Source organism: Penicillium taxi (genome assembly GCF_028828555.1).
Source record: "Penicillium taxi strain IBT 34144 chromosome Unknown utg000002l_segment0_segment0, whole genome shotgun sequence".
In the NCBI taxonomy this organism is placed as follows: Eukaryota; Fungi; Ascomycota; class Eurotiomycetes; order Eurotiales; family Aspergillaceae; genus Penicillium; species Penicillium taxi.
This window is the reverse complement of record NW_026643204.1, coordinates 2,239,945-2,263,957: the sequence shown is the minus strand read 5'-3', so window position 1 is coordinate 2,263,957 and position 24,013 is coordinate 2,239,945. Positions and strand designations below refer to the sequence as shown.

Genomic DNA, 24,013 nt, shown 5'->3' with positions numbered 1-24,013 from the left:
TAGACCTAAAGAAGAGACATCCGTGTCCAACCAGGAATCAAGCATAGAAAGGCGGTCGGGAACGGCGGCAAATCGGCCCCCGCCCAACGTCTGGCATGATTACCGTTATAAACCAGAAACTACTATGATTTGTCTACAATCCCTACCTATATACTAAGCACAATAGAGGATTACGACAAAGTCCTATACCCCATGCATAATCGGATGGGTACCCAATCATAGCACCTCATGTATCCATCCCCTGCAGAATCGGCGTCGCAGAGCGTCAGATCGACTTCGAGGGAGTCACCTTCTGCTCCAAACATGTATACAGACCGCAAACCCTCATCCGCTACTAGTGGGAACTCGACCCCAATGCCTCTGCGTCGCAGTCACACCAAGTCCCGCAAGGGCTGCCAAGAGTGTAAAAGGAGACATGTCAAGGTGAGACCCTTTCTCGGCTGATTTTCTTTTGTCTGGGGGGCTTCGGGTGGTTTCAACCTCTCAATTCTGTTCTTCCGATGCAAAAAGCGGTGCTATTTAGCTTGATATACCTTTATACCTGACGTGGTTGTCCGCCACCTCTGACAGCACCTTTTTCTGACTTCGGCCCACATAGTGCGATGAAGAACTTCCCAAATGTACACTATGCAAAAAGCGCAGGCTAGAATGCATATATCCTCAAACTCCAGTGGATGCAGACAGTCCAAATGGCTCAAGTATTGCTGAGAGTGGACCCCGAAGTCCGCCAACCGAAATACCCTGGTCAGCTCGAATGCTGGAAATGCGCCTCATGCAACACTACTTGACTTCGACATATCTCACCTTGGCCCAAGACGGCCACTCCCCATATCATCTTTCTGTTAGCATTCCACAAGCAGCGACCTCCCTTCCTTATTTACTAGACAGCATCCTCGCATTTTCAGCACTGCATTTAGCCTACGTCGAACCTGACAACCGGTCCTCATGGATAGATGCCGCTATGAAATATCAGAGCAAAGCCTGCTCGGGGCTATATCAAGCTCTACCGGAGCTCAAGAAACCACAAATTGAGACAGCCTTTGTTTCATCTGTATTCATCATGCTTTTTGCAACTGGATTCCCTGTGATCTCGTTTGACGGTCCCATCTCAGATCCAATTCAAAAGGTGATCGAGTTCCGCATCTTGATTTCTGGCTCCGCCGTGCTCTTCAGGCGAATGAGAGAGCTTGGATTTCAAGGAGAGCTTAAGGGCTGGCTCTGCGCGCCCGGCGCAGAGGAAAGACTGGACGGCATAGAAATAAACAGGTAATGAGAACTTTGCACTAATGTATGAACGGAACTCGGATTTACTAACGGTTTATCAAACAGTGGCCTAGTAGATGGAACCGCTAAAAAGTTATTTGAACTACATGAGTATGCAATGCCCTCACCGAAGTCAATGAATCGAGTCTAACCAAAACCACAGCGATTTATTACAACAACTCAACAACCTAAACGCAATGATCGATATGAACCCACGACCGAACTCACCGCTTTACAAAACAACTTTGCAACTGCTCCGTCACGGAATAGAGCCGTGGCCCAAAATCGGTGTTCAGGGCGGAATCATTGCATGGCCGCTGTTCATCACCGAAGAATACATAACAATACTTCAACAAGGTGATTGGTTCGCCCGCATTTTGTTTCTATATTACTGTGTGGGAATGCGACTTATGTGCAATCGTTGGTATGTTCGTGATTGGAGCCGTCGACTGGTCCTTGGGATGTTTGAATCACAGGGTCAGGTTCCACCTATGTGGATAGAAACTATTCGCTGGATGAAACAGGCTGTTCAAATTGATGAATAGTCTTTAATAATATAAAGTTCTACTTAATGTCAACCTTGGAACGTTTCGACTCGGCTTAACGGAAGAATTATAGGGAGCTATTCATGAATATTCTAACCTGGAGCGAAGGACAGAAAGATGAAAATTATCAGGTCTGTAGGTATGTAAGCTATAATGTAGTATTCCATGGTTCCACAGCTTACCTATATAGGTTTCCAGGTAAAAGTTATATCAAATGAGAACCCACTGTTGTACAAATACTACAGAACTATGACGAATCGCAACTGATATGATGTTATTACTCCTAGTGGATTTTCACTCCCGGATTAATAATAATCGGAGCTTATCTTATCAGCGGGGTTATCCTGAATTGTTAGGGACACGACAACTTTTACTCGGGACACAACAACTTGTTCTAGAAATTGATCACATGATTCATGTTGATGTCAACTATTTTGCAGGCACCAAAATCGGGTAAAGTCACGAAGCATGGTGGTAGAATTAGGGGGTAAATATCTGTTAAATATATGATTCAGGTGGGGTATGCAAACAGTCCAAAGACAATTGAACCCTAAGCATCTATATTCTCTCTCATCTTTATCTCTGTCATACACACATAGAATCTTTATCTTTTTCCCTCTAAATATTGAGCCCAGAACTGAACAGATTTTCGAATCTAGAGACCATCTGCTTACTTCTGTACGCCAGCATGCCCTACCAAATGATATGCCATCAACTATCTCGTCAAATGCAGATAGAAACATCCATTTTGGTTGTGATAAAGGAGGTTACTGGAGGTATATTATCACTGAATCAATTCACCAGATGATAACTAGATAACAGTCGAAAAAGGGCTAGAAGGCATCCTCAAGACAAACAGAAGTAGGGCATACACGTTGGCCATATAAGATGAAGGAGAAATAAGTAATAATAGATGCATTTGAGCCTATATTAGAATATTGTTTCCAAGAATCTTCAACAAACTTGTTAGATAAATTTACTTAAATTATTAACTTGGCTAGTTATTCATCAGCATCCAGAATATGCGAGTTGTCGTGTCCCGAGTAAAAGTTGTTGTGCCCCTAACAATTCCCGGTTATCTATAGTCATTTATCATTGGGCTCCACAGATTCCCGGGTTTAGGTTGATGGGCTTCCATGCCCCTTGTTTTTGTTTCCACTATAATACGACTTACATAGCTTTTGTTCTTTTCGGTGCTTATTATCTTCAAAACCTTCGACCCGAGGCTAAACGTGGTCTGTCAAACCCAATCTAAATGCTACCTCATAGTACATTCCGCCGCGATAAGGATAGCGGTCAGGATGTGGAGAAGGTACACAACATCCCTTAATTTTACCCCTCTTGCCTCAAGATGTGTGTGCTGATAAAATATAACAGCGGCTGCTAGAACCTTTAGTATCTAGCAGTGAGGCGTTGCCTCGGAAAAAGTGGCCGCAAATCATCCTACATATGACTCGAGCAAGGATAATGGCTCTTTTGGGACTGGTTTCTCTGTTAGCATTGGCTGTACATTTGCCAATCGCATCTACATCGCTATTGGCCCTTTCTACGACTGAGAAAGATTCCAAAGATGGGTTTCATAACCAATTTGAACCTGGGAAGCTTGGAGCTGTTGCGAGCGAGAGCTCTGTTTGCTCAAAGCATGGAACGAAGATACTAGAGAAAGGTGGCAATGCTGCTGATGCTGTGAGCGAAACCAAGAAAGAAACATTCGAATGTCTCCTAATCTAACTGGTCGAATGTAGTTGATCGCTACCCAGTTTTGTATTGGAGTCATTGGTGTGTTGTATCGCCCTTGCTTGGCTTGTGGACTGAATGAAGCTGACGTTTCTCAGGAATGTATCATAGTGGTATTGGTGGGGGTGGATTCATGCTTGTACGGGCTCCAAACGGGACCTACGAGTTTATTGATTTCCGGGAGACTGCTCCTGGAGCTGCATTCCAGGACATGTACAGCAATAACACGGCTGCATCCATCTATGGAGGCTTGGCAAGGTAGGACGACAGGTCACCCACGTGGTTAAACCGACTAAATGGATTTATTACAGTGGTGTCCCCGGTGAAGTTCGCGGGCTAGAATATTTGCATAGAAATTATGGCTCTCTTCCCTGGTCGACACTCTTACAACCTGCAATTGACACGGCACGAGATGGATTCCCAGTGACTGAAGACCTGGTCAAGTATATGAAAGGAGCAGTGGGCACTGGAGAGGACTTTTTATCCAAGGATCCGAACTGGGCTTTGGACTTCGCTCCAAACGGAACCCGACTTGGCTTGGGAGACACTATCACACGCAGACGTTATGCGGGCACCCTTGAGTCTATCGCTAAATATGGTCCCGATACTTTTTACTCGGGTCCCATTGCTGAGACCATGATCAATGCTATTCAAAAAAATAACGGCACCATGACGCTCGATGACCTGGCTAATTATACAGTAGCTGTTCGAAACATCTCCCAAATTAACTACCGCGGGTACACCGTGACAAGCTCAACTGCACCTTCGAGTGGTATCGTGGCGATGAGTATTCTGAAGATTCTGGATACCTATAAGGGGCTCTTTGCTTCCGAGCAAGACCTGAATATCAGCACTCATCGTATGGATGAAGCAATGCGGTTTGGATACGGCATGGTATGATATTTGCACCGTCTTTGTATAAAATTCATACTGACTGAATTGCAGAGAACTGAACTAGGTGATCCGTCCTTTGTGGATGGGATGGCTGAGTACGAACGAGGCATGCTAGAACAGTCTACTATTAACGCTATTCGAGGAAAGATATCAGACTCTCATACGCTCAATGTTTCGGCATATGACCCATCTGGTATTGAGAGTTTAGATACGTATGCTGCCTCTGCACAAACCTTGAAAATAGGGTAATATCACTAAATTGCTTTATTTTTAGTCCAGGTACTTCCCACATTGCTGCCGCAGATCACTCCGGCATGGCTATATCCGTGATTACCACCATAAACCTCTACTTTGGTAGTCGGGTTCTGGTTCCAGAAACTGGAATTATCATGAATGACCAAATGAACGGTAAGTCCAAAGTGGCTGTATAGTCCAGACATCGAGAACCTGATCTGACACTGACAAACTAGATTTCTCTATTCCCGGATCATCCAATAAATTCGGATACATTCCCTCAGAGGCTAACTACATCCGCCCCGGAAAGCGGTCTCTGTCCTCAAGTACCCCAGCAATAGTGACTCGCCCAGACGGCAAGCTTTTCCTAATCGCAGGTTCCGCAGGTGGCAGCCGTATCATCACTGCAACTGTCCAAAATATCATCCACTGTATTGACCAAGGACTCAGTGCAGCTGAAGCCCTTGCCAAGCCACGCTTGCATGACCAATTGATTCCGAACCAAGCTAGATTCGAGTACGACTATGACAATACCACTATCGCTTTTATGAAGAGCCTTGGTCATAATGTCACTTGGGTTGCGCCCGGTGAGAGTACAGCACAGCTCATTCGTGTTCTTCCTAATGGTACTTTTGATGCTGCTGGAGAGCCGAGACAGAAGAATTCGGCTGGGTATTCTGTATAGACTATAATGTTATTGGGCTTTTGCGAGAATGTTTTAGGATAGAAAATTGTACATGTCATGGTTGATCATTTCCCCCAAGGGCTATTGCTTGGTATCAACCCTAAGTAAAGGTTGACCAGGTAGGTGTGCCTCGGTGGACAGTCTCACCTTTCGATATGTAAATATACATATCTACCTGGGTAGCTAGGTAGTCGAATTATAGAAATCCACATTTGAACATACGGAATGTCCTACTCGTGGACCTATGTCGGTAGTGGCGCCTACGCGGTTATCTATGTAGGCATTTATTAAAGAGTTGATACTGCCAAGGTCTAGAGGTCCTAGACTCCTCGATTTGTATTTCTTCTGAAGAGCTCGACACTTTTTGGAGACCTCGGGAAGTCCATTTATGTACACATAAATTGTGGTAGAAAGATAGTGCACGGGGCACATGTTTCAGGGTTTCAAGGGAGCTCCCGAGTTCCGAAGCTGGGATGAACCTCTGATAGGTTTCAGTGGATGTACGGTCTAGACTATACTGTACATATGTAATGGTTAGAGAACTTGAAACTTTTCATCTTGAATCTTTCAATACGTGCTGTCGCAATTTCTATAGACTACCCCGCAGATGTAGCTTTATTTCTAAGATAGTTTACGCTATCCCTTTCTGCCGTTCCTGACCGGTGATAAGCTTATCGGACTATGGTCTGTGCACAACTGACAAGTTCTTTATTTTTTTGACTGGTCACTTGTCAGCTTGATCCTCTTCCAAGTTCTCTGAATCTGCTTTAAACTCCAAATTCCACTTGGCTGTATTGCCTGCCACATCCATAAAGCTTTAAACACCAACCTACCATCTAATAACCTCAGCGAAGCAGACTTGACCTAAACGTGCATTGGATGATGTAAAAGTCATTTTGGAGACTTGGTAAGACCCACTTCGATGAAGTACCCTTGACGAGCTTCCAAAATAATCGAGCTTACTGACCAGCTTCTTGCTGAAGGTTGGTCCTTAATCCAGATCTGCTCTGCTTTAAATGATCGAGAATCAAAGAACCCTAGCTCTGCAGTAAACATGACGTCTGCTCACAAAATATCCATTGTTCCACCACTTCCGTCTTTTGAACCGGCAAGCTATGAACCATTTGACCCGATTGTCGATGCCACTCTAGACCAGATATTGAGTGAACAGAAAATGATTGAATCGTCCATGTCAATGGAGGATGATTGGCTGGAAAACAGCAGGTATCTTAATAGAAGTAGCTCCGGCTCACCATGTCTTCCAACCTCTCACCAAGCTACTGTCGTGAAAACGACTGCCAAAAAGTCCCCACCCTCCAGCTTTGATCTTCCTCCACAAACCAAATCGAGACGATATCGGCCAGCAAAACGGAATATCACGATTGTTGATTTTGTTGAAGACCCAGAGTCTGTTCCAGAAACAGACTATTCTCAGACTGATGATGTGACTGTGAAGAAGACTATTGCTGATGAGGTGATCGCAGTGGGAAAGGATTCTCAAGTGAGAGATCAGAATACAGAAATCTTTTTGGAGACACTATCTATCACAAACCAAGTCGGTTCCGAAGCCGGGAAAGAGGAGATCGTTAAAAGCAACTCGGTACCTGCTTCTCAGATCACTGACGTGACTATAGCCATTGACGGCCGCGATGAACAACGGAGCCCAGCAAGTAGTGGATTCCAGGACGACGCTCAAATCAAAAGGAATATGAATGAGCATGCAGGAGACAATATCAATGCTGTTTCTGAGCCAGAAGATCCCGACTTGACTGAGCAAGATACAATATTTGCTTCTGTAGACCAGTCTATAGAGGACAAGGTTCTTCACTTTGTTGCATCTCACCCCTTCATGAAGTCACCTGTACAGCCGGTATCACGAGCCGCTCGACATGCCTTCACTCGAAGCCTTCGCGAAAAGGCTTATATGTCAGGCATGAAACATCACGAAGGAATCATGTTGATTGGATATGTGCGACGTATTTACCTTGAGCTAGCAGGCGCTCCAGTTGAGCCCGTGACGGCAAGTTCCGAAGATCCTTGCTTCGGAAAAGAATATGATGAAGAAGAGAGCTCGCCACAGCGAAGCCGCAAAAGGATTCTTAGTGACACGGAGAACACGGTTTCTAGGAAACGCAGCAAGGGGAAACTACACTCCTCCGAAGGTTTGAACATAGCACAGCAGCCTGCTGAAGAGACTGATTCTTTGCAGGAGCAAATTGGTAAACCAGCATCGCCAGTTCCTAGTCAAGAAAAAATTCAACGCCTTCACGATGGAGTCCGAATCGCCAAAAGCACCGAATCTCCTTCCAGTGCCCTCAAGGTATGTCGGGAGAATAATGACAGCTTTCAAGACCAATCTGTCGTCATTGATTTGACATCTCTCCCTGACGGACTGACTCCTCCTATTCCTGATGATCCACTCTCTGAATCAGATTACAAGCTGCCAATTGGACTCGGTGATAGAGCAGCCGATTACTCGCACACTCGCGAGGTCTCTCTTAACCCTAAACTTGAAGTTCACAAAAGCCCGTGGTCAGCTAAAAACAAGGTAGAAACAGAGCGACAAACAGAATCAGTGTTTGTGCCGGAGGCATCTCAGAAAACCGTGGACGGAAGAGCATCCAAATCAAAAGAATTGCCAGTTCCAGTTCCTTGTGCCTTCTCGTCCAAAAAGTCCAAGCGAAAACATCGCACTGAGGATAAGAAGAAAAAAAGGAGCAAAGAAGGCAGATCGGCGATTGAGCTTGAAATTGGTACCACATCCAATCCAGCTCATCAACCACTTCAAAATCCCGAGCTGCGTCATCTCTCCAATGTGATCCCAAAACAAAGAATATCAAAATCACAATCTAAGCTTTCTTCATTCAATTCAAGGAGATTGGACTCGGATTTTTGATTACCAGTGATTCTACAGGGACAATCCCATGTGCTGAGGTGAAGTCTAAGTATTTCCAACCTGAGTTCATTCTCCCACAACAAGATACCATTTCTCCCTCTATCACCACACGCAGAACCCCGAAAGCAGTCGAAGAGGTGTACTCTATTCCCAAAACTCCAATTTGATCGTGGGGGAAAAATATTCTGCAAAATACTCGGTGAAAGGAAAACATTCGACCAAGGATCTGGGGACTACTCAGCCACCGATCTTACTTTCGCATGCGTGTCGCGCAACGTCCACGAATCAATTTCAGGAAATTACATCTTCTCACTTTCCTCACCAGTTGGGACATCCGACATCATGCCTTCGATTTCCATCAATTGATAAGGATGAATTTGGCCTTATCCAAGAAAAGCTGGCCCGTCGACCCTTCCATCTAGTTCTAGCGACCATATTTTTGAACCGTACCAGGGCCTCGCGTGTCTTGCCAATTTTACTCAAACTATTTGACCGTTATCCAACTCCCGAGTCAATGGCGAAGGCACATCTATCCGATATTCGATCTCTGATTGATCGACTGGGGTTTGGTAGCGTACGGGCCGGCCGGTGCCTCCTTCTAGCGAAAGAATGGGCACGGAGACCTCCTTGCAAAAAAAAGCGTTATGGAATGGCCAACTATCCCGAGTTCCACCAAGGCTTGAATGTGAAAGAGGACGAATGCCTTGATGAGTACGACCCCCGGTTCGCATGGGAGATTGCCGGATTTCCTGGCGTTGGCCCATATTCCATGGACAGCTGGCGAATCTTTTGCCGTGACGAGCTTCGCGGAAAGGCGACTGACTGGAAAGGAACTGGTGCGCCACCTAGCTTACCTAGCTTCCTACCCGAGTGGAAACAAGTCGTGCCCAGAGACAAGGAGCTATGTGCATATCTCAGCTGGATGTGGCTTAAGGAGGGCTTTATTTGGAACCACGGCACTGGAGAAACTACACGGGCCAGTGGGAAGATGATGCGAGCGGCCAAGAAGGGCCGCGTTGCTATGGTAGAGATTGGGGATGCAATGGGCATTTCAGAGATTACAATTAAGAAGGCAGAGAGAATGGATTACACGATGCTTAAGTTGGGCTTGTAAGCCTTGAACTGAGATATTCCGGTGCATTAACTTTAGTTTGATGTCGAAAGTCATGAATTCAATATTATCAGTGTACAATGTAGTCAGTCCCATGGAATATACCATATACCCAGCCTTCACTATAATAGGGCGCGTGACCTTTTATCTCCACAACCATCAGGCTTCCATGCAGAACCGAACGTCAGTTGCGGGTCAGTTCACCTTCACCGCATTGCTTTTGTCTCATTTTCCTACCATCGACTGTCTAGTAGCTTCATGCACCGTACCTGACCGCGCAAGCTTATTTCCTCTCTCGAAGCTTTTTGATATTCTCTGTTTTTCCCGTAACGGAATGCCGGAGCCCCTCTATCGATCGACATAAGCGCTGCGCCCCGGCTTTTTGCAACCAGTTGAATCTTACGCCCAATCTAGGCGCCCGGCATAAGCACGCTTAGTTGGAGACCAAAATAGGAATCACGTTTCACGTTCCTTCCCGAAGTGGTGCCTAAAACTCGACAAGACAAGGCTCATCCATATCGGACTGCGACCGATGAACTACCCGGCTAGGCTCTGATCGGATCCACATTTGCGCCCACAAGTTCCTTTGAGAACCCCAGCCATGTTTTTTCCGGTGAGGCCTAATAGCGACAGGACTCGGACACCAAAATCTTCCTCTGTCAAAAACAAAAAACGGCGGTCCGCCCTGTCTTCTACCAAGGACCCTGAACTCGAAACCACGGCTCGCTCATCTACCTCGACCTCAACCTCGCACAGCACTACCCCACGCAGGTCCTCGATGCCCGGCATTGACACCACCATTCGGTCTGTTGCGACTGCCTCTTTCCTCGACTCGAGGTCAAGTCTGCCGTATCCAAACTTCTCCAAGGCACATAGTAAGGAGGATGTGCGCCATACAATTCCCACCCCCGACCCAACGGACCTCACGGAAGTGACCGAGACTCCGAAGACGAGTGGGAAAACAAATGGCGTGAGTCAGAATCGCGAGAACCACCATGCTCCTCCTCCCAGCCCACCGTTGACGGGTCTCTCTGACCAACCGTCTCGGAAGGGTACACCAGTAGAGGAGCGGGAGGAGAAGACGAAGACGAAGAAGACAAACATCAAGATACGGACAACAGAGGTCAACCGATCGTCATCCAGCCTTCGGTCGAAGAAGGACGACGGTGTCAAGTCTAGCAAATCACAAACAGATAGTCCCAAGACCAAGTCATCCAGAACAGAGAAGGAAAAGGCCGAAAAAGAAAAGTCGTCACCGCGGGCAAGCCATAAACCATCCAAATCCAAGTTGTCGGACGAGAAGAAATTGCCGAAACGATCAAGCCGGTCAACGATATCACCCGTCTCTCCCTCAGCATCGAACGTGACGGCCCGAGAAATAATTGTGGAATCGATAAATGGATCTGATGCCACATCTATCGCTCCAAATCAACAGTATAACCTGCCACGGAAACCCCCTACCCCTCCGATAAAACCTCCGTCCCGAAATCAGACACGCTCAGCAGCATCCCATCGCCACGCCCTTAGTGAGGAGTCAATCGAGTATGGAAGACAGACAACGTCTGGCCCATCATACGGAGCACCGCCCCCGCCTCCACCCCCGCCCGAAGTACCTATTTCCATCCCTAGAGTTGACTACTTGCTTCAATATGGTGGACTGGAGCAACGAGTACCGCGTACCCTCCTCATTCCACCTTCTACATTCGACCCTTTCTCTCAGCAGGGCACTCAGCCTCAGCAGTCAGCTGCTAAAGTATTTGACCCTTTCAATCGCCTTCTCGATGACTACACGAAGGTTATGGGCAAGAGCGGATCGCTTGCCGTAGCAACTGGATATCGATCAGTCGCACGTCGGCTTCTAGATCGTCTTGAAGCTGTATTTGCGCGTGACATATCCTCAGAACCCTGCAACTGTCAAATGTGTGACCATGATGAGTCAGAAGAGCGCCCATCTGGAGTGAGCTGGGGAGAGGTCCTAGAGCTTGTATCTGGTCGTCGTGAATTACCGATGTGGCCGCCATTCAAAATGGCTGCATCAACCGTAGATGCGGATATGTCGGGCGAAGAGCATATACCAATGCAGAAGCTCGATGTCGATGTCCCCGAGGAATATCGCGACCACTTCATCCGACAATCTCGTAAAACCAAGGTTGCCGTAGACAAATGGCTCTCCGAGCAGACAACCGAACAATCTACCAGCGCTCCGCACGAAGTGGATGACGAGACACTAACCTTTTCCATGCTTACCTACCTGGAGTCTTATCAACGGTCTTTGTTCTGCGCCCTCCTCGGCATCAATTCGGCAACTCCCGTTCCTCGATCCGATGACAAAGCACCACGAACAAAGCCCTCTGCCATTGTCTCATCTTCGCTAGCTATTCAGCGGTTGTACAGGCTACAATCGCTTCCCCGCGATCCTGAAACTGCTATGTTCATGTTGAATAATCATCATTTGCACCACGTTCTTTCTACTCTTGCAGCTATCACCGATGATGAGTGGGACATTCTCATCTCTGGTCGCTTCGATGGCTTCCTGCGCAGTGGTGCTGAAGATTCTCTACCTCCTTCGAACCCTCGCTGGACCGGATCCCGCTCCACCACCCCTGGCAATGGAGCTATTCCCCGTGGTACAACACCTAATTATATGGACTCCAGCTTCCGACCAACTAGCCAGCCAAATGGTGGCCCGCCGTCCCCCTCCTCTTATGGAGGGCCTATCGCCCTGGACGAGGAAACAGAAATAGCAGCATTAGCCGAGATTGAACGGGATATCTTCCTAGGAATGGAGGCCCTAGAAGATGCTTTCGAGGCGCTCCATCTCAAAGCTGAGGTTGTCCGCCGCGCACTACGAGAACGTGGTGCAGGCTTGTCCGTTGCCAACCAGAGCCGGCGTGGCTCATATGTCGAAGCACGCCTGGGCACACCATTTTCTGGAGCAGGCCCATGGGAAAGCGGCGATGACGACTTCTTAGAGGACGACCGAGGCTCCCTGGCTCCAGATGACTCGGCCAGCAACATCAGCTCCAACCGCCGGCGTCGACCAAAGAGACGCTCAGAAAGACGCACTCCCGCACCAGTCGAGGAAGAAGACGAAGAAGACTCCCAGTCCGGTCGACGTGAACGCAACTCAAGGCGGAGATAGACTGATATGACCACGATATTCACGACCCCAAAAACAGAAAAAAAGAAAAAAAAAAGTACAGAAGTCGGTTAATGGACTGATGATACCCACTCTACTCGTCCGATTCTACGACTTAAAACATGCTGCCAATTTTTCATCCATAATTTCTTTTCATGTTTGTCTGTTGAATTTGGCCTTTACCCTGATTATTTTATGATTTATGATTTTATGAGATATTCCTTTTTTCAGGTTCAGTTTTCATGTATAGATAGGAATACATGATCTCTCGATGCATGTCTTGTCCCTCACCACTTTATTGACTATACTACATAGAGTTAGTACTAGTCTGTAGGTAGAGTTCAATTTACCAAACGGAGTACTGAGGAGGAAGATGTCCGAAATGGAGCTCGTTATAGCTACCATGAATGCCTCCTACATTGAAAAGTCTCCGAGCAAACCTTCACAGATGGCTTCTAAGCTTTTCCCGGAGGCTTATCCTCCTGCCTTATCGACGCACGAGCCCGGATCCGCATCGATAGACACCCGGTGCTAAATTTTGTCAACCGAGTGGGATGCCGACGACCTTACTTGAAGGGCTGGGATCTGCAACTCTTGAAGGGCTGAGATCTACAACCCTTGAAGGGCTGCGATCTGCAACTCCACTGCCTTGACGGGGATGTTGAACCGACCTGAACCCTGAGAAAAAACTTGGATAGACCCGCTCGAATCTAAATCTAACTATGATCTGAGCTTGTAACTAGTTATATGCTAGCTTTATGCTAGCTTGAATTTTGGATACAGTGTTTCTCCACCGCTGGCACTACCGAGGGTTATCTCGGTCTCGTTACAAGACAGATGTCAGCTTCCACCGGTAATATATACTAGTAACCATATCTTGGATCATCTGAACCATGCCTTACGTGGGGCACGATAATAGTCGGGGTAATACCTAGCATTATCAAAGCATTCTAATCTTAGAGGCATTTCTGTTCACAACTAGGCATTATCATATACCACAACTGACGTACAGGTGAGCCTTTGAATAGACGGGCTTCAACTATGTACGGATACTAAGGTACTACGGGGTATTTCAAGTGAATTATATCGAAGAATAGCCTCCACAGGGCGATGGAAGATCGATGTGAACCCTTGCGCGTGGATCCTCCTGAGGCCCTTGTACCTCGGTAGTTACCGTTGGAATGGACCTGTAGGATCCATCATAATAATCAGGTGGATTAGATTGCTATGATATCTTAGATGTGATTTGCCCGTTCACTTGATGATCTGTTTATGCCCGGAACACTTGCTCTGTGCATGAATCGCTAATCAGTGCTGTGAATGTATTTGAAACTGTTGAGATATTACAATGATATACCCCGGAAAGGGTCGGAAGATGGATCGTCACCATATGTTCCCAGTATTCTGATCAACATTCAGGATTTGAAATACCATTTGCGACAATTAACAACCTGAGTGGAAGAACAAGTAATACAAAATCCGAATATAAACCTTAGGTACCACTTCCAAGATCAAAAAAAACTATTGCTTGTAATAAGTGCTATCTGACTTTCCTAGCTACTTTCAAACCAGGGCTATTGAGTTCCGATTAGTTGACGTCGTGCTGTATGTGACTTATCTACCGAAGTATATTCTCCGCGAAGGCTGCCCAGGTACCTGGGTTAACTATGTTCAACCTCATTTTAAGTTCCAAGCGCTTCCAGATCAAATAAGTAGTATCCACATTATCTCAAATAGGACATAGTACACAGCTCTACTGCATGACTATTGGCCTAGTCCATTTGATGTCCGTGGATGAGGGCTTCGCCACAAAAAATAGGCTAGCTCAGGAATTTCATGCCAGCCAATCTTTCTCTGTGATTCCTCAGCCTTACTCTGGCTCTAGGTCTTGAAATATTCCGAAGCTGTGGTCCGAACATTTCAAAGGTTACAGAGACAGTCTAGTACGACCTCGGTACCCTTGAATTTGACCGGGAGATTCTGCAGCCTAGGTAAGTGTGATCATCGAATCTGTACCAGTGTACTCCGTATAGCTGAACTTCTTAGCATACTCACAGTATCTATGAACTTTAAATCAGGATTCGGTGCTTTCATTCCAATATCTGAGGAGCTATAAGCCGTCTTGAGTTTTCATTAGCTTTTGTGATAACCATGGTCCATCTACCGCGATCATACTTCAACCTTAAAAACAAAAGTGAACATGCTCAATGCTTGTGTGCTGCGGTGGCGCTAAGCTGAAGTTTGAATCTCTTCCTAAATTTCTCCGCAGTGGAGAATTCTCATTAGCGGAAATTATGCGGAGTTTAGAAGAGAGTGAGGATCCAACACTCGTAAGAAGAATGAGAGAACCATGGATATGCTTGTCGATTAAAATTGGGATCGGCGTTGATTTCATTCTTATGATCACTACTAGCTAGCTGGCACCTAAATAACTTTGTATGCTTTTTAGAACGTTTTTTCTTCGGAGTCTTAATGATCCCTAAACCCCACTTTCCTAATTTATATTCACTATATGTGGTCTAAACCTTATTTCAAGCCAATCCCCTGCCATTATCTTCGGATTTCTGCATATCCATATTCCTTTTGGAAAATACATTTGAAACAAGAAATTGAGCTTCCAATGATATCGGTAGGATTTGTGCAGCTTCGGAGCACCCCGAAAGGAGCTCCAAGGTTTTACCGGTGTCTAACCTAGTTTGACACTTCAATATGAACTGATGCACTTAACTAGTAGCCCCTATGGCATGAGAGGAAAATATATGTGCTGCCCATTTGTCTCCTTCTGGATGGGTACTAAAGAACACGCGATCTATGGATCTTGGATTACTCCGTGGCTGGGTAACTAGTCTTCCGGGATTTGAAATGGCGTCCAGGTGGGATTAACCAACTTTGGAAGCCAATGAATTTTCCTTTCATGTGAACGTAATAGACATGATTGAACCAATGTTTGAGTCTATTTGCTGCCTTCAAGACGATCTGGCTCACAGCTCAAATCTTATATAAGATGCAAAACGACATACTAGGGGTTTCCCAAACTTGATAGCTTCCTTTAAACTTTTCACATCTTCCATTCATATTCAAGCTTAACCCCCTATTCAGGTGCGGCGGTTCTAGTGGAACTTTAATGTACTCCATACTTTGAAGCTGACACCATGCAGACTAGCTCCTCCACTGTGGACCTTTCTATCAGATTCAGTCCCGTCATGAAAAACCGAAGAGAGCACAATTGTCTTGCCACCGGAAGTTCATGAATTGAAATTTGAGTTCATTGTGCCCTTCAGATTGAGCCCCTCTCTCCATCTGTAGGCCTTAATATCCCGCGTCATCCTTGTATATCTCTCTAATGTTCCATACTCGTGCACGGGGCATGACTACAGTCATTACTCATAATTTCAAAGGTTGAAGTTTTATGATACTAAGCCTATAGTCTGATTCTGCTACAAGGCTATCTCAATATGTCTTCCACCTTCCTTCTACGGATGATGGCCGGAGACGATTCCGACAGTCTGGTCCGCCGACTAGCCAGTGATATGACAAAGGATATCGACCCTCTACCAAGTGGTCTACGACGAGGTCTGATCCCAGTCGCAATCATGGCTCTACTTTCATTCATCGCCTCAACATCTCTGCTACTATTCTTGATCTACCGTCTGATCTTCTGGCGTAGAAGCTACAAACACTACATCGGTTACAACCAGTATATTGTCTTGATTTTCAACTTGATTTTGGCAGATGTCCAACAATCTCTCGCCTTCATTATCTGTTTTAAATGGATTGCTACCGACAAGATGAAGTCTGGCACAGCGGCATGCTTTCTCCAAGGTCTATGGCTCCAGATCGGAGATCCGGGAAGTGGTCTTTTTGTGCTTGCCATTGCCTTCCACACCTTTTTGCTAGTCGTGTGGGGTCAGAAAATGTCATACACAGTTTTCAATATTTTCGTAATTGGCGTGTGGGGCATCATTGCTCTCATCGTGATTATTCCACTGGCCCTACACGGTGGCAACATCTACGTCCCCTCTGGTGCTTGGTGCTGGATCGGTGAAGAATTCGAAACCCTTCGTCTCTGGACTCACTACATCTGGATTTTCCTCGCCGAATTCGGCACTATGTCACTGTATGCTGTTATGTTCCTTCAACTCAGGAGACAAATTGCCAAATCTACAATTCTTGGAAACTCTCAGCTCGAAAGTCTGCACCGCTTGCGACGTGTCGTTGGATACATGACCATCTATCCTATTGTATACATTGTCCTTTCTCTCCCTCTCGCTGCAGGTCGTATGGCAACGGCAAATGGCAAAGTTCCTTCAGACGCCTTCTTCTGCGGTGCTGGTAAGATATACGGATTCCGATACACTATTTTCCTTACAAAAATGCTGATTGGTTTTCTAGGTACCCTCATGACCAGTTCCGGTCTTATTGATGTCGTTCTTTACACCCTAACCCGCAAACACCTCCTGACCGACTCTGAAGAACCCAGTCAAAATCGTTCCTACAACAGGAAATTCAGCAAAGGACGCGCAGATCAAATATTGACCACCATTACGGCTGAGCCCAACCAACAGCAGACAGCTATCGACGAAACTGACCGTGACGGTTCAACAGACAACATCGTCCCTTCCGATATTGAAATGGCCCCCATAGGCAAGGTGTACCAAGAGACTACCATCGAAATCACCCACGAGCCTGCTGGATACCCAGATGAAGTTTCCAGCGAATGCTCTAGCAAAGACGACAACTCCCCTGAACCTCGCCGTGAAGACTTTGCCAAGAAGTGGAGATAATGGGAACTCGATTACCCTGTCCGATCTATGCAATGTCTAACAATTTCCACCAATGATGGTGGAAATCTCGCATTGCCATCTTTATCTTATGAGCGTGCATCAATGATTCCCTACGATAAATTTTATATCGTACCCCGATTCTCTTACCTTTCTTAATGACCTCGTGAATTTTGCCAGGTGTGGCTAAACATCTATTTTACATCTTATCTGTCTTTTCCTTTCATTTCTTTCAATGCTTTGACACCCGTGGACGTATGGGCATCAATGGCGCTTTTTCATCTTTATCATCCAGGCTATGTGCAACTAATGGGGATTCTGATATGTATCTAATTCTATAGACTCGATATTTACTATAGAGAAGATCAACAAGATGCCAGGTATATATATACCTAGGTAATCTCCCAAGGTTGTTTTAGTGGACACTTGAGGCCCCGCCCCAGCCTTCTTAGGTGGGCACCGGGCGATGGTGAAACATGAGAATTTAATATATACTCGGTTATAGCTACCTGAAATGTGCGAACGCCTCACTTTCAAGAGGAGTGGATACCATGTATCAACTAATAATTCAACTAGCAAAAATTATTTTCCAAGGTTTTCGGCCAGTCCAAGATTAGCTCAGGATGCGCCCAAATATTGCTATGATGGCGAATAAATTATTGTAGATTGATGGCAATATAAACCCGCTTCCAACTTTCGAAGGTTACAAGGTTGTGATCATGATCTTGATTCATGACGGTGGCTGCCACCTGGGCAGCTACAAATCGTGATATATTAACTGCTCTTTAATTTCAAGCTGTTCATTGGGTATCATGCGTTAAGTAATTAAGTATTTGCGTAGCACGTATATCCATTATCTCCTAACCTTCTGAAAGACAGGACGTAATCCTTGCCTTGTAACCGGCTTCGTAAGAAACATATCAATTCCACAAGCAAAAGCCTCTTGCTGAACATTAGCACTATCCAGCCCAGTCAACGCAGCAATGGTAATCGGGTGCCAAGGAGGTTTCGAGGATTCATTATTGAGCCAATATTTCCTCTCGAAAAAGCGGATGTTCTGAGTTGCCTCGAAGCCGTTCATCACAGGCATAGTGAGGTCTGGTTCTATTAGTCGTGGGTAAATATGTTTCTTCAGTTTTTGGGACTTACCCAGGATGATTGCTCCGAACTTTCCGGGATGAGCCTTGTATGTTTCTACTGCTTCTAATCCATTATTTGCTGTTATGTAGCTCCACCCTTCTTTCTTCACGAATGCGACGAGGATTTTCAAGTTCAACTCATTATCATCGACGAGTAATATTGATGGCTGGGCGTTGTCGGGAATCTGCTTTACCGTAGCTTTGGAAGGCGAAGATTTTTCTGAAGCAGATGTGGGTTGTTGATTTTCGCTGGTTTGCTTCGCCATAGTCTCCATACTTATCTCTGTATCCGTCGGTCGTTTGCCAAGTTTCATTCTATCATTCGGTGGGTCTCTTGGCCCGATATCAAGCGGTAAATATGAAGATTCTGGCATTTCAACCCAGCGAGTAGGTTCGCTATCATCTTGCGCCCCATGTGATTGGTCTTCTTGACGATGCATACACATGTTCAAAGCTTTCGCTAACTTGCGTGGTCCACATGGCTGGCTTATAAAATGAACGTCTGATTTTCCATTTCGACTCGTTGCACGCGCGAACATGTTATGTGCTGTTTCGGGCGAGTGGCAAATGACAATCAAGGGCGATATGCCACTCTCTTCTACCTTGGTAAGCCGGTCGAAATGATGCAGCTCGTCTTCTTTGGAATCTGGTCTACCAAAACTTGTTTGGACTATCAAGTTGAAATCTGGGGGAGTTTTCTCTCTTGCTGAAAACACTGACTCGACTGAAGCCAATTCGATGGTAAGATGGAACCAATCTCGGCATAGACGTTCCAATGAGTTTTGAAGAGTTAGATCCTTCTCTGATTCAGGTGATGGAGAGAGTCCAATCAAACGCATGGTTTTGCCTCGCGTGAGGTTCCTTATCGAGTTGAAAGCCTCATTTGAATCAAACGAAGAGTCATCTGACTTATTATCCGACTCAAGGGTGAGACAGAGAGGTACCTCAATTGTTATTTCTGTGCCGTGGTTCTTCTCGGAACTAACATCAATAGTACCGCCGAGAGAAATGAGTGCTTGGCGAACAATACTCAGTCCCAGCCCACTACCAGGAGCAAGGGAATCCTCTTGTGAGAAGGCTGTGAATAAGTCGTTTCGCAGATAATTCACGTCAATGCCTTTTCCGGTATCCTTGACTATTAGTCTGACCAAATACTGACTGGTGTAATCTTCAGCAGACTTTATATCGTCACAGTCATGCCCTTTGGTTTGAGGTACTGGAGATACTTTCAGTTCCAGGTATATAAATCCAGAAGGTGTATATTTCAGGGCATTGCCAAAGACATTCATCAGAATCCGACGCCAGCAGCCAGCTTGTGTAGAAAATGCCCAATTGGCGGCTTCGTGGATGTCAAGGATAACAGTTATTGGCTTTGATGACAAGGTGATGACTTTCGATGATCCCCCATCCCGACTCCGTGCAATTGGGTCGTTGTAGAAACTGTGTCCGGCAAACACACTCTCTACTACCTCTTCAAGAACAGAGTCAAGCTGCACAGAGGGATAAGAATTATCACTGCTAGTCGGTGTATTCTTTTGAAGCGTGTTCTCTGGTAAATTTGGTTCATCGTCTTGATCTCCAGCAGCAGCGTGCTTATGTTGGGCAGAACCATTCTTGAACTTGTCGATGTAACTAAAGTCAAGAACATGGTTGATAGTATCCAGTAGGGTCCGACCGCAAGACTCGATTGTATGAACCATTCCATGCTGCAGGGCGTTCAAAGCCGTGTCACTGAGGATATTGGAAGTTCCTAATATACCATGAAGCGGACTTCGCAATTCATGTGAGATACTGCTAATCAAATTGGCTTTAGCCTTCTCTGCCATCTCAACATCGAGGCGATGAACCTCCGCCATGATACTGTTGCCGAAGCTTCGCAGGTATGTAAGTTCACTCTCAGAAGTGAAGACGCGTTTTGGAGTATTGGTCCAAACTAGAACACCAGCAAGCCATTTGGATTTGTGTGAATTCCACATAGGTAAGAAGATGACGCTTCTGGCACCTACAAGGACTTTTATCAATTCATTGGCATCCTGTCTGTGATTCGGCTTCCGTTTTTTGAGCTTTGTTCCAGAGTTAGAAGATTTCACTGAGCTGCAGGAGTTACTACCACTGGTGCTACTATCATCGGAGAGAGAGCCGCTTTCATTGAAATTGAAGATCTTCCCATGCGGGTATCGATTGAGAATGGATTTCAGTAATGACTCGCGCATCGAAAAGTCCTTATTCGACTTTATAGGTCCATCAATGCTGGAGGCAGTTGAAGTTGATAAGCCAAATAGACGGCAAATTGCGGTGTCATCGATTTTGGCTTTTGAGAAGGGTATCTCACCGTCAGTGCTATCGTCACTGCTGGATGTCATCGGTTCTCCTCTCGCGTACGCCTCGCGCGCTCTGCGGTTTCCGTCTTCAAGCCCGCCGAAAGAGTCGATACTGGCATCATAAAAAGCAACTCCTTCCACTTCAATGGACTCACGGATCAAGTTTGCCGCACGTGAGAATAAGTTTTTGAGAGCAGTTGATACACCTTCAGTCGGTACGCTGTGATCTGAGATAGAGGCCTTGAGAGAAGGCCTCTGTTGTTCATGCACGTCTTTCTTATCTACTCGGTCTTTGTTTGAATCTAAAACTGACTCATCTGATAAAATTACTGATGAGGGATTTGCAGTTGTCGCATTTGAGATGGGTTCTTTGGTGCGCTCTTTCGAGGGGACACGATCTTTCGAATGGACACGAGGCCGTGGAGAGTCCTTTTTGAAGGTGCGGTAGGGTAGTTGTCGATGTTCGGGATGATCGCGCGCTTCCTGCAAATCCTGCTGGTTTTGGTTGAGCTGGCCTTCCACAGTTTCACCGGATCGTTTTGTTGCGACGTTTTGAGTATTCGATTCATCCCATGAGTCGCGAAGCGTGGCCTTGCCTTCAGCAAAGCTCCCCAGACCCTTGATCATTCTTTCTGCCTGGCGATTTCGATTTCTCGATTGCACCGTATCCAGATATCCCATGATAGTTCTCGCCATGGCCTTCATAGACGTGAGAGATGGCTCGTCGGGTCCCAATTCTCTTGGCTGTGTGTCCAATACGCAATATGATCCGATTGTGATTCCCCTGGGACTTATTATCGGGACTCCGATAAAATACCTTGTCTGAGAAAGGTTGGGGGCTAGTTCTGAAGAATTGAAGTATTTGTTATTCCTCAAATCTAGCATCACCAACGCGCTCCCATCAATGATTGTTGGATTATCTGAAGGCTCTGATAGTGGTAGGTCTGTAACAACTTTACAGATGCCCTTTTCCCTGGGCAATACACAGCATCCTAGCCACAAGTTGTCGTGGTTGTCCAGATTTGACATCCCAGTAGCCTCGGCAAGGACATACTGATGAGTGGGACCAAAGAGCGAAATCATGGCACGCTGGGCGCCCAGTTTAATGGCGCCCATTTCGGCGAAAGTGAGCAAGGCATGGTCTTGGGAGGGCTGTGGAATAAATTTGTTCTGACTTTCATCGTCGAATGGAGCAAAGGGATAGACCGAGTGATCGCTCGGTAGATACCTGTAAAAGTCAGAATACATAATTAACGACTCGAGATCAATAATTACCGGTAGAACTCTCTTTCTTTTGCAAGGTTGAAAGGCTGCATCCCAGCTACACCAGTCACTCAATCATTAAATCAAGGGTGTGACATCTAGGATAGAGTCTTAGAAAGAGAAAAGTGCAGTGGCGGTCGGAAACGGTGGCGACAGTTGATCCAAGGTTCCCTATTAAGGGCTAGTGCAAATTGAATGAAAAAGCAGGGAAATATCGGATAATATTAATAAATCTACAGATCGATCGCTGGGCGGAAAAGAGACCGATCAAACTATGATTTAATTGGGGTTTTAAATCCATTAAATACCTGTTTTGTGTTGCGAGCGGGCCTGCATGCGCCACCGATATGGCTTAAATAACATCAATCGTGAGCTGTGTACCACAATGTATCTTGGTAATTTTGATACAAAGGAAACTTCGGAATATCTAGAATGTTATTCCGTAATACTAATAGAAGGTTTCAGATTTTATAATAATTGGGCGTCTAGACTACTATTTAACTACAACTATCACGTTAATGATTAGTAATATCTTAGTAACTTATGACAATTGGCAGGGTAACACTAGAAAAAGTGAGAGTGAGATTAAACTACTAGGTAGAGGTACTGGCCTGTCAAAGGGAAACCACGTTATTAATAAAGCATACCAAGTATGTATAATTGAGGGTGAATTGTGCCTTTCTAGTAAGTTAGGGCTAACCACCCTATCTGTCTAAAGCCTTATGCCATACAACTTCGAATTGTTAGCACAATTGAAATCCTATACAATTAATACCCAGGAAATCCACAGGCTACTTTTGGAAATCAATCTAGCAATTTAGCAAGTATTGAGCCATACTGACCGGTGGCAATTAATCCACCAAAATTTATACAAATAGAGGTAGCATGAATGTATTTGAAGCGCCGGTCGAGAGCCTTCTTCTCCGGAGAAATAAAGTGAGGGTTGTTTCCTCGTCGATCCATCAATCCTTGGAGGTATTAGCTTATTCTCTCATGCCAAGCGAAAAAAAAAAAAGAATATTGGCATACATACCCTGCAAGTTTCTGGCTTCAACTGCATTTCTTGTCAGTGGCCGGAATATGATTAAGTTGATCAAGCCAGCAATAGAGACTGTTGCCATACACCAATATAGATGACTGAGGATATTCGTTGCATCTCCTGCGGACTGAGAACTTTTAAGACCAGTCAAAGCGACAAGAATTGGGAGGAAAGATTGTAAGGAGAAGTAGACCGGAAATATTGCGGCTTGGTGAATCCCAAAAGCCGGTCTACTCAAAGACTTGAAGGCAATAATGCCATTAAAGAAAGTCTGTCGAACGGTCAATTTCAGGGTTGAGAGATGATAAACCTAACTTAATCTACCTGGAAAAATTGGCTCCCGAGCAGTACTCCGTAGCTAAGAAAGTCTTAAATGAGGGCTTTTCCAACACGTAAAAGGAAAGATTACCTGATCAGATGAATGAATTGTAGCAACATTCTTTTTTGCCAACGTCGCAGCTCTTTGAGCAGAAACAGATTCTCTCCGTAGAAGATAATTCCGAAAGATTATGAAAAGTCTGCTTCAACTGGGGAAAGTATTTGTCTCATTTACGAACCAGTCAACAAAAAGCTGTACGGGGGAACTGCCTAGAAGTGAAAACATGGATCAACTATCGATCGGACCACTGATTGCACTAAAGACTTTCTGAAGACCAATGAAAGGTTTACTTTCCCTTTTAGTGTCCAGCCGAGGTCCAAAAGGGCATCCTCATAAGCTGGGCTCTATATAAGTGGCCTCATGGGCTCTTACCGCCTTAGACTACCGCCTACTATATTAGTCACAGGAATGACAAACAACCACTTAACTATCGTATGTTGGCATCTTCTTAGAGCTGTTTTATGTATTGTAGGTAATACGTGCTGAGTTTCATCTCTGACTGCAACCCTACTAATATATTGCTTCTTATCATTGGGAGATTATTTATCATTCTAAAATGTTTCTGCCAGCATAGAAGGGGTGGGGCC

The 24,013-nt window shown here is 45.5% G+C and overlaps 8 protein-coding genes across 8 annotated transcripts; 6 read left to right on the top strand and 2 right to left on the bottom strand.

The window, feature by feature from the left end:
* Positions 1–228: 228 nt before the first annotated feature.
* Positions 229–1,808, top strand: N7495_002765 (uncharacterized protein; the record flags this gene model as incomplete). The annotated part of the gene is made up of 4 exons (XM_057205434.1): positions 229–423; positions 599–1,266; positions 1,330–1,374; positions 1,427–1,808. The coding sequence occupies 4 exons, from the start codon at positions 229–231 to the stop codon at positions 1,806–1,808; spliced, it is 1,290 nt and encodes a 429-aa protein (XP_057066041.1).
* Positions 1,809–3,063: 1,255 nt separating this feature from the next.
* Positions 3,064–5,358, top strand: N7495_002764 (gamma-glutamyltransferase; the record flags this gene model as incomplete). The annotated part of the gene is made up of 8 exons (XM_057205433.1): positions 3,064–3,120; positions 3,186–3,494; positions 3,554–3,587; positions 3,644–3,803; positions 3,857–4,439; positions 4,491–4,651; positions 4,714–4,847; positions 4,910–5,358. 8 exons carry the CDS (start codon positions 3,064–3,066, stop codon positions 5,356–5,358), a joined length of 1,887 nt encoding a protein of 628 aa, XP_057066040.1.
* Positions 5,359–6,412: 1,054 nt separating this feature from the next.
* On the top strand, positions 6,413–8,254 carry N7495_002763 (uncharacterized protein; the record flags this gene model as incomplete). The annotated part of the gene is made up of 1 exon (XM_057205432.1): positions 6,413–8,254. The coding sequence occupies one exon, from the start codon at positions 6,413–6,415 to the stop codon at positions 8,252–8,254; it is 1,842 nt and encodes a 613-aa protein (XP_057066039.1).
* A 514-nt stretch (positions 8,255–8,768) lies between these two features.
* On the top strand, positions 8,769–9,368 carry N7495_002762 (putative pre-mRNA splicing factor; the record flags this gene model as incomplete). The annotated part of the gene is made up of 1 exon (XM_057205431.1): positions 8,769–9,368. The coding sequence occupies one exon, from the start codon at positions 8,769–8,771 to the stop codon at positions 9,366–9,368; it is 600 nt and encodes a 199-aa protein (XP_057066038.1).
* A 775-nt stretch (positions 9,369–10,143) lies between these two features.
* N7495_002761 (uncharacterized protein) lies at positions 10,144–12,507 on the top strand (the record flags this gene model as incomplete). The annotated part of the gene is made up of 1 exon (XM_057205430.1): positions 10,144–12,507. One exon carries the CDS (start codon positions 10,144–10,146, stop codon positions 12,505–12,507), a length of 2,364 nt encoding a protein of 787 aa, XP_057066037.1.
* A 3,452-nt stretch (positions 12,508–15,959) lies between these two features.
* gprC lies at positions 15,960–17,288 on the top strand (the record flags this gene model as incomplete). Its single annotated transcript, XM_057205429.1, has 1 exon — positions 15,960–17,288. The coding sequence occupies one exon, from the start codon at positions 15,960–15,962 to the stop codon at positions 17,286–17,288; it is 1,329 nt and encodes a 442-aa protein (XP_057066036.1).
* An 850-nt stretch (positions 17,289–18,138) lies between these two features.
* Positions 18,139–22,344, bottom strand: N7495_002759 (putative sensor histidine kinase/response regulator; the record flags this gene model as incomplete). The annotated part of the gene is made up of 4 exons (XM_057205428.1): positions 18,139–18,383; positions 18,435–21,973; positions 22,021–22,066; positions 22,317–22,344. The coding sequence occupies 4 exons, from the start codon at positions 22,342–22,344 to the stop codon at positions 18,139–18,141; spliced, it is 3,858 nt and encodes a 1,285-aa protein (XP_057066035.1).
* A 468-nt stretch (positions 22,345–22,812) lies between these two features.
* N7495_002758 (DUF4149 domain-containing protein) lies at positions 22,813–23,357 on the bottom strand (the record flags this gene model as incomplete). Its single annotated transcript, XM_057205427.1, has 2 exons — positions 22,813–22,976; positions 23,042–23,357. Coding segments are annotated over 2 exons (480 nt in total), but the record flags the coding sequence as incomplete, so codon positions are not given.
* Positions 23,358–24,013: the final 656 nt, after the last annotated feature.